Here is a 13,998-nt window from a genome sequence, read left to right on the forward strand (position 1 = left end):
TACTCACCTGTGCACACACACTGTACTTCCCCTGTACTCATCTGAGCACACACACTGTACTTCCCCTGTACTCATCTGAGCACACACACTGAAGTTACCCTATACTCACCTGAGCACACACACTGTACTTCCCCTGTACTCACCTGTGCACACACACTGTACTTCCCCTGTACTCACCTGTGCACACACTATACTTCACCTGTACTCATCTGTGCACACACACACATGAACTGTGTTTTCTCTGTACTCATTTGTGCACACACACTGTATTTCCCCTGTACTCATCTGTGCGTACACTGTACTTCACCTTTACTCATTTGGGCACATGTATATACACCCCCCTACACACACACTGTTTTCCCTATACTCTTCTGTAAACACACATTATACTTCCTCTTCCTCTGTTCTCATCTGTATGTACAAACACAGACACACAACCCACGTGTAGAATAGAGTCTCTTTCACTGCACAACAATGGCTTTGTCAAGGCCCTAACATTCTTAGCAACTTTCCTTCTATGAAACCAAAGACGGCCCTGGGGCAGCCATCTACAGGAGGATTCTGCAATCTTGGCATATGGTTTAAGGTTAGGGACCAAATCTCTCTATTGTGATGGAAGAAGTTAGCAAAATATCATCTAGACACATTGTCTCCTAGGCTTTGTCTCAGCCTGGCCACTAATGCCTAACACAGCGAATGAAATGTGGATAATGCAGCCTTTTATGTTTTGCTTACCTTTTTCGGTACAGATTCTGTGAACAACTTCATTTTTTATGGTTTTTAAAGAATCAAAGTTCTGCCCAAAGTGAATTCTTTCTTCTTTCCCAGCAATTTGTTGCAGTTCTGTTTTCTCAGCCTGCCCAATGCCAACTGCATGAATTGTGATTTGCTCAGTCCTTAGCCTCTCGGCAGGGTCCAGGACTCCATCCATGGACTTCCCATCAGTCAGCACAATGAGGTAACAGGGAACATCTCTTGTCCTATCTTTCCTTCCATCTTGTATTAGTGGCAGTGTGAAATCCAGAGCTTTCCCAGTATAAGTTCCACCTGTTACTTGCTTGATGTTGGAAACAGCCTTCCTTAAGTCAATGTCATTAGGATAGTCAGTGATATTAAATTCTACTTTACTCTCATCTGAATACTGCATAACTCCAACTCGGACTTTGTCTGGGCCAATGCTAAACATTTCTATTGTTGCCAACATAAATTTCTTGATTTGCTCAAAGTCTTCTTTCCGGATGCTGGTTGAACCATCAATGAGGAAATAAATATCAGCCTCCTTTGTATCCACACAGCCTGGAAAAAAGAAAAAAAGAAAGTGTTTTCTTTATTAATTATGGAGAATCTGAGAGAACTTTGAAAGAGGGTTTATGGAGGAACATGAGGCTATTGGGGCTTCTGAAGAAAGAGGACTCTGTATTTGCATAGACCTTGCTCACTTTGTCAAAGATCATGCCTGTTTTCTTTGAAATTTACAACCAAATACTATGCAGCCATAAAAAAAAAAAAAAAAGGAGACTTTACATCTTTTATGTTTACCTGGAGGGAGCTAGAACATATTCTTCTTAGTAAAGTATCTCAAGAATGGGAAAAAAAGCATTCAATGTATTCAATACTTCTATGAAATCAGTATGTAATCACCTGTACACATTCATAGGGATGGTAAAACATAACTATAGTCCTGAAAGAAGGAGAGGAGAGTGGAGAAGGAAGGCAAGGAGGGTATTTGGGGGGACCTAACCTAATGTGCATAATGCAATGATACATTTCTAAACCATTAAGAATAGAGTATGAATGTCTTACTACATACAACAAATAAGTAAGCAAGGAGATGGTTATGTTAATCAGATATAAGCACCCCACATTGTATATCAAATTAGCACATTGTACCTCATAAATGCACTAATGTACACAGTTATGATTTAATAAAAAATTAAAATAAAATTAATAATTTATAATAAAAAGGAAATTGAAACAGAACAAAGTGTAGTGGTTTGTCCAAAATTATATAGCCAGTATATTAAAGAGTAAGGACCAGATTCCTAAGCCCCCAAGCTCTATGTTAAATAGTTTTTCTAGTATTGACATCTACCTCAAACAGTTTATGCATCATAATTTCTTCAGAAAAGGTTTGGGATTGTTGACTTTCCATTATTACCTCCCCAGTAACCTCTTCTTCCCAGAGCAACTAGAACAACATACTTAAAACTATAATCATGTCATACCACTCTTCTACTTAAATGATCTATCATTGCATCTGCAATTTAAAAATCAGAAATTGGCCTTATCTTGCTTCCTGCTTTTCTCTCTGGTTCTGTTTCCAGCAATTCTTTCTCACTCACTGTGCTCAGACCACATTGGGCTTATTTCTGTTCCTTGAATGAACCCAGGGCCTTTTTGCTTGCCTGTTTCTCCTAGAATATTCTCCTTCTCCCCTCAATATTCACATGGCTGGTTCCTTCTCATTATGGATGTGTCAAGTCAGTTCTTGAAAAACTCCTTCTCTTACTCTCTAGCTAAAGCACATTAGTCATTAGCTACCCTATTACTTTATTTATTTCCTTAATGGAATTTTCTGAAATTACCATATTCATTTGTTCATGAGCCCAACCTGTTTCTTATCACAAAATGCTAACTCCATGAGGACAAAGACTTTGCCTAGTTCTCTGCTTCTGCCCAGTATGCTGGTTCATCATAGGAATCCAAAAAAAATTTCTTTTGGATAAAAGACCTTTTAATTTTCCTTCCTTTGTTAAGCTGAATATATATATATGCATTTTAGATGTCTCTTTACTACCCCATGTAATTGTTCATCAAAACTGGGTAGGAAAAAGAGCATATTTTTAAAATTTAGGTTATTGATGCTGCTATCTGATTAAGTACATGAACTGATCCTTAAGATACAAGAAAATTTAGTCATTTTATAATTATTTTCTTTCTTGACAGCTTCTGAGTAATTTATAGCTGCTGATACTGTTTCAGGCTATGGCAAGTTGCTTCTTAGGAAATCAGAAATGCTAGAAATAAGCATGACACTGAGAATTAAACTATGAAATCAATATATAAAGTATTAGGGCAAAGATAAGCAGTTATCTGCAAAACACAAAGTTGACCCAGGCTAGCAAAATTTGAAAGTAACCATAATAAATTGATTTATATATACGCTAAAGAAGAATTAATTATTCATCAGAAGAAAGGAGTGGTGGTCAGCCATGGAGAGAAAAATGTGAATCAAGGTAGGTAACTTGGCAATGCCCATTTGTCCCTTCCTAGGGCACCAGCACTAGCCATATGCTGCTATTAAAATGTAAATCTAAACTACTTCATATTAAAGAAAAATTAAAAGTTATCCCCACAATTGTACTAGCTACATTTCAATTGCTCAACACCTTCATGTAGCTCGTGGCTGCCATATTGGACAACATAGTTTTAGAGCATATCTACCATTATAAATTTTTGATTGGACAGCATCAAAGAATGTGTCTTTTGGCTCAAGGACTCCCATGTGCAGTTTTATATATAAAGAAATATAAAGAAATATTTTTGATGTTTAAATGGAAACATCTGCCCAGTAGGATGCTACTAGATATTTCAATTATAAAACTAACTCTTTTGTTCTAATTCCACAACCCCTAATACTCTGTCCATTACAATTTAGCTTCTAACTTCTCATGTTTTTAGGGAGAGACTTTAGGACCCAGAGCACATAAATGCCCTGGTTCCTGGACATTGACAGTTCTCACAGTCATAGAGACAATTGGGATTCTCTTTCTATACATCAGTCTCTTGAGTTTGGTTAATGTAAATTTCCCCTTGATTTAATAAAGCTCTATTTAATAGAAGTTAAACACTTGCTTTGTGCCAGAGCACACACTTCCTATGTGCTATAGGGACGTGTTGTATAACCTTGTCACCTATGAGGAAGATTGTTTGACATGCACCATGATGATGTTTTTCACTGTGAAAACAAAAGTAACAAAGAAAAAGAGGAGAGGGTAGAACAAGTCTTAGAGGACATATCCCAGATGCTGTCTGGAATTGCTGGCTTTTCTGTAAATGAAACTGAAACTGTTGATCTCTCTCAAAAAAAAAAAAAAAAAAAGAGAGAGAGAGTGCATTTACACTGTCTCTAGAATGACACAAATGGAATTGAGCCAACATTACCCTCCACAGGATTTTTCTTGCCATACTTCCCTTTCTGCTTTCACTTTCTACCAATCTTCATTTTTACCCTGAGTATACTTCCAATATATTAATATCATGTGAGTCCTTTGTGGCATCCACTTTTGAGGAACCCAACCTAAGTCAGGTACCAACATTTGAGAGCAATTGAATTAATAAGAAGCACCTACTGAGGTCTTTTCTTCCTAGTGGGAAGATAACCATCCCACTTAGATGGCTTTTGCCCTCACCTTGGTCTCATATCTTCACGTTTAATAGCATTTCCGTAATAACAATAATAGCTTTTATCACAGCCTTGCAAACTCCCTGAGAGAGACCATACTACACATCCCTCCTATGCCTCAAGTGTCTGCCATTCTGAGGGATCCTTCTACATGTCACTTAGGAGGTAAAAGGAGACTTATTTCTTGCAGCTGCCTTGTCATATAAACATGCCAGAAAATCAAGGGCTGGCCCAGGTTGTATCCTTAAAACTGCCTTCAAATGACCGGTCTGAGGTTAAAATTAGAATTAAATGTCACTGGAAGATTTTAACTCCTTTCCACATGACTGTTGCCAAATTCCACTTTCATTGTTCAGAATCATTTTGTCTGCAGAGAAAGGATGTGAAAACAGCCAATGTCTGAGAATCAGATAAACTCAAAGTCACATCAAGTATCTTTTGGCATGTACCTTTGATAGGAGCTCAGTAAAACAGCTCTTAGAGCAAAATTCCCTAAGAATCTCAAGTAGGAGAGCCTCCACTAAAAAGATGGAAGAAAAAAGTAATGGAAAAGATTGAAATGTGAGAAAATAATCATGGTTGTACATTAAAATTTAGGTACAAGGACGTCCCCATAAGACTTTCATAAGAGCAAAACATTGGCAAGGACCTATATATCCAACATTTTAAGATATATTAAACAAATTATGATAGTTCCTTATAATGGAATATTATTTCCAATCTAAAAAGAATCTTACAAAAGAATATTTAAAGAAACAGGCAAAAGTCTGTAGTATAAAGTTGATAGAAAAGTGAGTAAGGCAGATGTGGCTATTTCAGTATCCACTTTTTCCTTCCTCTATGTAATTAAATCCCCAATTTTTGTCTAGGTACTTGGCTGTCCCAAATAAAGACTACATTTCCCAGGCCCGATTTTTACAACTAGGTGCAACATGTGACTAAGTTCTGGTTGGGGACTTAAGCAGAAGTGGGATGTGTAACTTTGTGGAGGCCTGCCCTGTTCCTTCCCTTTTATCTTTCTTGCTTGTTAGGTGTGAATGTGATGCCTGAAACAGTTGTCCTGGACAACAATCCTGGGAATATAGGCCTCAAACAGCAAAAAATAACATAGAAAGAGACAGAGTCCCTGACACTAGAGTATCACATCAGATCAGTCTGCCTACTTCTGGTCTTATTTGGGAAATAAAAAATAATAATTGTATCCTGTTTCAATCACTGTTATTTTTTTTCTGTTGGTCATGCCTAAGCATAACTGTAACTGGTACAGCAATGTTTTTCAACCTTTTTCATCTCACAGCACACTTGAACATATAAACTTCTGTGGCACACTTAAAGAATTATGCTCAAAAAAAAAAAGAATATACTTACTACACTATTCTTTCAAAATAATTTGAAAGAAGTTCGAAGTGTAGTAAATATATTCTTTGATATAATTATATAAAATATACATAATTTGATCTTTAAAAATTTTCATGGCACACCAGATGAAAATCACTCTAGTACAGGTTACCCAACTGTATATGCTTTTATTGTCCAATATTACAGTCACTCAACACATGTGGCTATTAAAATTAAAATGAATTAAAACCAGATTACATTTAAATTTCAATTTCTCCATGTGGCTGATGGCTGCCCTATTGGACAGTGCAGACAGAGAATACTTCCATCACCACAGAAAGCTCTATTGGACAGTACTGCTATGTATAATACGATGTGATGTAATTTTTAAAACTCTTCATCTGTATAAATGAGTGAAATGAGGGGAGAGAGAGACACACACACACTAAAAGTTAGGGAAAATAAATGCTGATGAATTGTTTTACTTGAAAACAGGATTCTAGGTGATTTTATTTTTCTTCTAGAAGGCTACCCATGCTATTACAGTATTTTATAATATATATTACTATTTTACATTTTTATTGAGATATGACTTACACATTATAAAACTGATTCACTATAAGTATATTATTCAATAATTTTTAATAAATTTGTATATTATTAATTTTTAATAAATTTAAGTGTATTATTCAATGATTTTTAATAAATTTATGAAGTTGTGTGACCATCACCAAATCCAGTTTTAAAACATTCCCACAACTCCTAAAAGTTCCTTTATTTAAATCCAGTGAATCCTCACTCTAGTACCAGCCCTATGTAATCATTTATATAATTTTATGATAAGAAAATCATTTTTTAAATACATACCAGTTTTATCAAGTTCCACTTGTTCAGCATGAGTAGAAATTTGGGACCATATTTCATTCTGGACCTTTTTCAGAAATTTTTGACTATAATTTCCCAAGTCTGCATAGGAATTCAGCATGGAAATTGCCTGTCCCGGAGGATAAGACACTATTTCTTCTAGCTGGGTATTGTTAGACCCTTGGATGCTAACAGCAAACACAGTTGTATCCTCCAGCCGAAGGTTCAGTGCAGCCTCACGCACCTGATCATCGGATGGTCTATGGGTGACTAGGACTGCGATCTGAGGCACCCCTTGTGTCCTTCTGCTGCCACTTGACTCTGAGAAGCTGTCTCTTCTCATCTGTTCAATGGCAGCGCCAAAATTGGATTTCCCAGCCCGGAGAGAAAGCTTCTGTATTTGCTGCTGAAATTCAGATTGAGTTGTGCTGGATTTTAGAAAAGAAATGGTCTTGGCGCTATCGCTGTAACTCATCAGTCCAAGCCGTGTGCAGTTGTCCTTCACATCCATGGAGCTGGTGACAGTCTGCAGGAAGCTCTGGAGGTTTCTTAAATTTTGTCTGGTCTCAAGTGCCTCATCCACCAGGAACACAAGGTCAACAAGTGAATCTTTCTGACAGGTTATGGGGAAGGGAGCTATGAAGAGAAAAAAATTATGAGGATTAGTATAAATCACTGGCTCAGGGTTAGAAAGGCACTTTAGAGATTGTGAACATGCATTAGTGAAAACAGAGGCAGTCATCACAGATGTATTCAGCATTGTTTTCTTTGAATAAAAAAAAGATCAAAATTCTGAACAAGATTTACAAGATCATTGACTTCAGAAGCTTTTCATATGCCACTCCCTCCATCTGAAGAATGCTTGCCTATTTTCCTACCACATCCCTCTACCACCAAGAACAGCCAGAGGTAGGAACAAGTAAGAAGCTTAGAGTAGTTGGAGCCTAAGAGTGAGTGGAAACAATGGTGGCTGAAGTCAGGAGGCAGAACCCAGGTCACCTGGGAGTCACATGATCTAATTTAAATCTTTTAAATATCACTCCAGTTGCTAAGGGGAAATAATGAATTTAGAGATAACAACTAAGAAACAGTTACCCTAGTCCAGGAAAGAGATAGATTATTGGACAAGTATTATAGGAGCTAAAATTGAACAATAGAGTAGTTTTGATGCATGATTTAGAGATAGAACAAAAAACTTGATGAATTTGATGCAAATGTTGAGAGCAAAAAAAGGAAGTGAAAACTCATGATTTTTTGGCCTGAACAACTGAGTGAATGGTGATTGCCTTTTTCTGAGATAGGGAGCATCACTGGAAGAAGAAGTTATAAGGTGGATCAAGAGTTCCATTTTGGACATGGTAAAACTAAGAAGCTATTGGGCTCCCAAGAGACGATGTCAAGTGCGCAGTTGGTTATACAAATCTGGAGTCTAAAGGGCAGTACACCATATACACATAAAATACCTACTCTATAGCAACTATGGAAAGTGTATCCAAGAGATACACTCAATCTTGCTGAAAACTACCCATGAGGATTGTGAGTTCTTAGAAGGCAGAGGCATGTCTTATTCATCTGTATCCCTTCAATACCTGGTAGGAACCAAAAATACTTGTGGAATTAAATATAATTACCATATATCTACCAATATACACTGAATCCCATACAGTTGGCTAAAACAGACTCCCAGCATGACCTGTTTAGGTTAGTATTTATTCACAGTCATTCACTATTAATAATAAATTGTGTGCCGAATGCCATGTAAGTCACCTCACTCATAAGGTAAGCACTATTATCCCCAATTTATAGGTAAGAAAACTGAATCTCACAGTCAAGTAACTTACTCAAGGTCCTACATGGTCAAGCCAAACCTCCCTGACTCCAAAGCTCTCGCTCTTAACTTCCAAAAGCCCAGAACAGGCTCCTCCCAGCATTACCTCATACCACTGCTACAAGTAAGTTAGAGAAAGTGAGACAAGCATGATCAACATAAAGCCCCCTAAGAAGGCATTAAAGCCCTTATGTTCTAGAGAACTTAAGCTAAGCAGCCACCTAGAAGACCAGAAGATCTCCAAGATCCTGAAAGTGAAGGGCCACAGGATGTTTCTTCTCCTTAGCAGCACATATGTCCTAAGAACTTGCTATGGCATCTGCATTTCCATATATCTACAAATCTACTCTTAATCCCATATATTTGGTTAAAAAAATTCCCAGTATGACCTGTTCAGGTTAGTGTTGCCCCTGAGGAACGGTGGCGGGGGGGGGGGGGCTTTCTCTTCATTCTCCCCACCTGGAGGAGCAGTGAACGGTGGGGAGAATGAGGAGAAAGCTCCCGCTGCTAGTTCCTCAGGGGCAACACTAACTGTAGCTGAGCCTTGTAGATGCTTGCTAAACTCCACTCCGTGATTCCCTCTCCTTGGTCATAGAGCTGGACCTGACCTCCCAGCTGCCCTTGCAGTTAGGTATGACCATGCAACTAACATCTGACCAGTGAAATGTGAGCAAATATAGTTTCTCTTCCAGGATCAGCCCATAAAACCCTCATGCAAGTCCTCTTTCACCGTTTTTCCCTTCTATCAGTCATCTGTATGCCAATTCCTAGGGCACCTTGCAAGTCATATTTGAAGATGGTAGAGTCATAGAGTCATCACCAGCCTAGATACTTAAACAGAGGAAAGACAACTGATTACCCTAAGCACTGGCCCTATAATGTTATAAGGCAAATACACTACTTATTATTTAGGAAAACTGTTTATTTAAAGCCTAGCCTGGTCTGACTTAAAAAAAAAAATGGTCCATAGCTCTAGCCATAGAATTAGAAAGGGTAGAGTAAGAAGGAAATTTCAAGATCATCCTAATTCACAGTTCTTACAAATGAATATGCCAGGGCAAGAACCAGAGATAGAACATCATTTCTCTAAGGCAGGGACTTCCTCAAACTTTTTAAACAGGGGGCAAGTTCACTGTCCCTCAGACCATTGGAGGGCTGGACTGTGGACCCCAGGACGTGTTGGGTGCTAAGCAGGACAGGCAGCGGTGGCAAAAACACCCAGTGGGCCAGATAAATGTCCTTGGCGGGCCACATGTGGCCCACAGGCCATAGTTTGAGGACGCCTGCTCTAAGACCATAAAGCCAACTAGTGGCTTCTTTTGAGCTTGGGTTCAGGCTACTTTGTGCCTAACCATGTGGTTTCCTGGGTCATAGTAGTAGAGAGCACCTATTAGAATGTCCCACCATCACCAACTGATTACAGAAGCAGCCAGGAATATCCATCATGCTGGAAATCCTTTCTACCTTCCTCCAGTGATAATAGCTGGATCTACCATCAGCACATTAATGATCACTTAGAACTCAACTAAGATACAAATAAAGCATTTTTTAAATGAGAAGTTGTGAGTTAATGGGGCATAGTTAGTCCTTCTTTTGACCCAGGGGATCAAGAGTGAAAACTAATGAGAAAAAGGTCCTTTGCATTTCTTCCTGAACTACTAGTCCCTAGTTCCCAGGGACTGAAGGAAAGGCCAATTTGGCACCTGCTGGGTACTGGGTTAAGGACAATAGAACTGGCTTTCTGGCCTGGGAATCAGAATTCTCCCAAAGGAAATCAGCTGCAACAGCTGGGTTAAGTGCTGCTTTTGAGTAGCTTTGCACACAACAGACATCAACATGGATGATGGCACCTTGGAATAAGGATTTATACAGCCACATGAGACATTCTTGAGAGTTATCCGAAAATTAGAGAGAATTTCATGCTAAAGGTGTGATAGCTAAGGTCTTAAGTTATACAAGTGAAAGTGCTGAGTCAGTTTAGTTTTAGCTGCCTCTAACTGATATCATTCATACTCATAAGCTCGTCAGAAATACTTTCAATAGTTCTTCATTTCAAAGATCAACTTTACTGGGAGATACACTATTATTTAATGGCAGGTCTTCAGGAAAAAAAAAATGTGTAAGCAGTACTAAAAGACATATCCTAACATCAAAAATTTTTAAATGGGGGTTATGTCCCCGATGTAAAAAATATTAGCATAAAATGATGGCACAGCTGGGAGAGATAATGAGTCAAACTTCTGGCTTTAGTAGATCCTGATATTCACTAGAGTGATTTTATCTCAGAAGGGAAAGAAATGGCTCAGGATGGCATGAGCCAACACAGTACATGTGGGTCTCACGCCTCCAGTGCACAGCACTGTGCTACTGTACAGATGAGGGCATCCCCTCTTCTGCCTGACTGAACACAAAACATGATCATGGGCTAATGGTGTCTCATTATAAGTCTATTCTTCCCACTGAGTGTTGTTATATATCAGTTGACAGGCATTTATTTAATATTTATTGTGTGTCCGAAACCATACCAGGACTGTCAAGAAAAGAGAACACACAGGATCTTATTTTTTATCTATAAGACCCTCATGTATTCAACCATTAAGAAATAGGACAGTTGGGTGGTGCCTTTGGCTCAGTGAGTAGGACACCAGCCCCATATACCGAGGGTGGCAGGTTCCAACCCTGCCCTGGCCAAACTGCAACAAATAAATACCCAGTGTTGTGGCGGGCACCTGTAGTCCCAGCTACTCAGGAGGCTGAGGCAAGAGAATCACCTGAACACAGGAGTTGGAGGTTGCTGTGAGCTGTGATGCCACAGAACTCTATCAAGGGTGATAAAGTGAGACTCTGTCTCAACAACAACAAAAAACTGAATGGGAGTTGTAAGGAGGTGAGGATGGGCAGATGTAGATCGGCATAGGGATCAGGTGCCTCTTCAATCATAGGCTTCCTCACCTTGTATATCAACATCAACCACTGCTTCCTTGTGCTTTGTCACATCCTTGATAATCTGCGTCATGTTTCGGGAAAACATGCTGAGGTCTCTGGCTGTCCGAAGGTTGAAATGAAACTGGGACGTGGCCATGGCCTTCAGGTTTTCCTCTGATGCTTTCTGCATCCCCACGGAGATGATTTTCACTCCATCTTTCTGCAGGGCCTTTGAAGCCTCTTCCACGTCATCCTCAGACTTGGCCGAAGCCAGGACCACCAAAATAGGAGGAAACTGCTTCTTGTCTCTCCCATTTGTGGGCGCAGAGAAGTAAGTCCTGTGAGCCTCCTGGAGAGCATTTCCGATCTTCAGGGACCCGCCAATGAACTCAAAGTTCTTCTTGAGGTGGTTCAGCATGGGGCTCCTGCTCTTGAAGGTGCTCAGCTGGAATTCACTGTGGAGCTTGTCGCTGTACTGGGCCAAGGCCACCCGGTATTTGTCAGTCTCAATGGGGAGACTGTTGAGCATTTTGTTGAGAAACGTTTTCACAAACGGGAAGGACTTACTTCCCAGGTGATCAGAGCTGTCTACCAGAAACACCACATCTGCATACTCAGGGCCTGGCTCTATCAAAAGAAAGTGACAACAAACAAAAGCAAGGTGATTGTTCAGCCTTCTCATTTTATACCACAGAACTCAGTTAAGACTACATCCTAGTATGAAGGGTATATCAGAATCCCAAGGAAAATGTCTTTTGGAGGTCAAACTGAAGAAACTGTAATTACTTTAACTAAAACAATCAAACTGAAGGACTTTGCTAAAGTTAGCCAACAGATTTTTCTTCCTTAACTCTCTATCTCTAGAATCAACCAACATCATTTTTCTTTTTTAGTTCTGGAATCCCAAACGCTGATATTGTAACTAGGGAATAAATAACATGAAATATCCAGAAAGTCCCAAGGTGGTCTATGGACACAAATTTTTGGACATAGTATAGAGAAACCAGCTGTCTAGGTTGAAGAGATTAGAAGTATAGTCTAAGACCAGGATTTCCGTTGCATGGGCTCAATGAAGAGAGAAGTGGGATAGGACAGGGCAAGTTGCAGAGAACAGTGTGCCAGGAAAAGTCCAGTGTCAGCCTACTCTACAGAGAGCTCTGGAGCATAAATTATAGCAAAGCTGTCCCTATAAGGCAAGAAGGTCAGTATTTTGTGGGCCACTATTAGTAAGTCACTGAATGCAGAACATCCCCAGAAACTGGAGGTAAGGAGCAAAGTGCTATAGACATAACCTCTTGGGTAAAGCAGCTCTTGAAAAGCCCAGAAACATTATCTCAAGATACTAAGGCACATCTATGAGCTGGTGCAGGCAATATTGACTCTAGTAGGGGAGGGTACACCAGGTGATAGGGAGCATATGGCAAGGGGAGGCACCAACAGCATGATCTTCAGCAGTCACAGCCAGCCACCTTCACTTGTAAAATTAGTCTGGTAAATATCTTACAACTGGCTTTTTCCTTCAGAGTAACTCAGAAATTCATCAGGAAATCATAGGGTAGGACAGTGCATAGCTAAGAATATTTCTTTGAACTACATGTTTAGAAATTATAAGAGAGTAGAAAACCTAGCTTTCATGCTATATACACACAAATATACATGTGTGCACATAGGCTTATTGCCATATAATGATGTTTTGGTCACTGACAGATTGCATATGTGACAGTGGTCCCATAAGATCATAAGGGAGCTGAAAATGTTCTATTGTCTAGTGGTATTGCCATTTCTTGATTATATATGTTTAAATAGACAAATGTTTACCATTGTGTTATACTACCTACATATTCAGTACAATAACATACTGTACAAGTGAAATAGGCTAATTGATATAGCCTAGGGTGTATGAGTAGCCTCAGCATAGTAGACTATACCATTTAGGTTTGTGCAAGTATACTTTATGATGAGTATATTTGGGATATTTGCCTAATAATGCATTCCTTACAACATATACCTATCATTATGTGACTCATGACTGTGTATGTAGAGACATATCTATATCTGCATATATATGTACACATATACATATATACACACACATACATATTTATTCATTCTTGTAAGGAAAAAGGGCAGGCAATCAGAAGGAAGATAATGGCTTAACCACAAAAATACTTCAAATTTGTTTTCTGTGTAGGGTTCTTTTCTTCAACTTACTAAGACTTAGATTAAAATTGGCCTATAAACAAATGGATGGACTCTATTCATAGAGACATGGAACACTGAGACTGAAGCATATCAAAGAATAAACTTTGATCATATTTTATTATTTTATACTTAGCTATATAAACTTTATATATAATATAACTCATGAAGTTTGCCTATAACTTCGTGCTGTCTTTCAGTCTAAGTTTGATATTGCATATCTACAACTATCGCTAAATGTTGTGTACTTTGATATTTTAGTGAATAAAGTCTTTATTTCTCTTTGTTTATTAAAGTTTGCTGAGACATAAGAACAATTTAATTTCTTAAGTAATAATAAACATAATATATACTGTTACCTGGGCTCTGATCTGCCAATGTTTCAGTCCCAAGGATTAGAACAAATATCATTAGGTGGGTCTTCATTTTGTGATGACTT

At 38.7% G+C, this 13,998-nt stretch overlaps 1 protein-coding gene across 1 annotated transcript in view; it reads right to left on the reverse strand.

The window, feature by feature from the left end:
* The window catches only part of COL6A5 (collagen type VI alpha 5 chain), a 112,090-nt gene extending 98,105 nt beyond the window's left edge, over window positions 1–13,985 (reverse strand). Inside the window, exons 1-4 of the mRNA XM_023512866.1 lie at window positions 13,919–13,985; window positions 11,388–11,987; window positions 6,611–7,243; window positions 736–1,296 (exon numbers count right to left, since the gene is read on the reverse strand). Of these exons, the coding sequence (XP_023368634.1) occupies window positions 736–1,296; window positions 6,611–7,243; window positions 11,388–11,987; window positions 13,919–13,985 (1,861 nt within the window). The remainder of the gene's footprint in view (window positions 1–735; window positions 1,297–6,610; window positions 7,244–11,387; window positions 11,988–13,918) is intronic.
* Between the last annotated feature and the right edge of the window lie 13 nt (window positions 13,986–13,998).

This window comes from Otolemur garnettii, unplaced genomic scaffold (genome assembly GCF_000181295.1).
Source record: "Otolemur garnettii isolate 467f Iridium unplaced genomic scaffold, OtoGar3 scaffold00002, whole genome shotgun sequence".
NCBI lineage: Eukaryota > Metazoa > Chordata > Mammalia > Primates > Galagidae > Otolemur > Otolemur garnettii.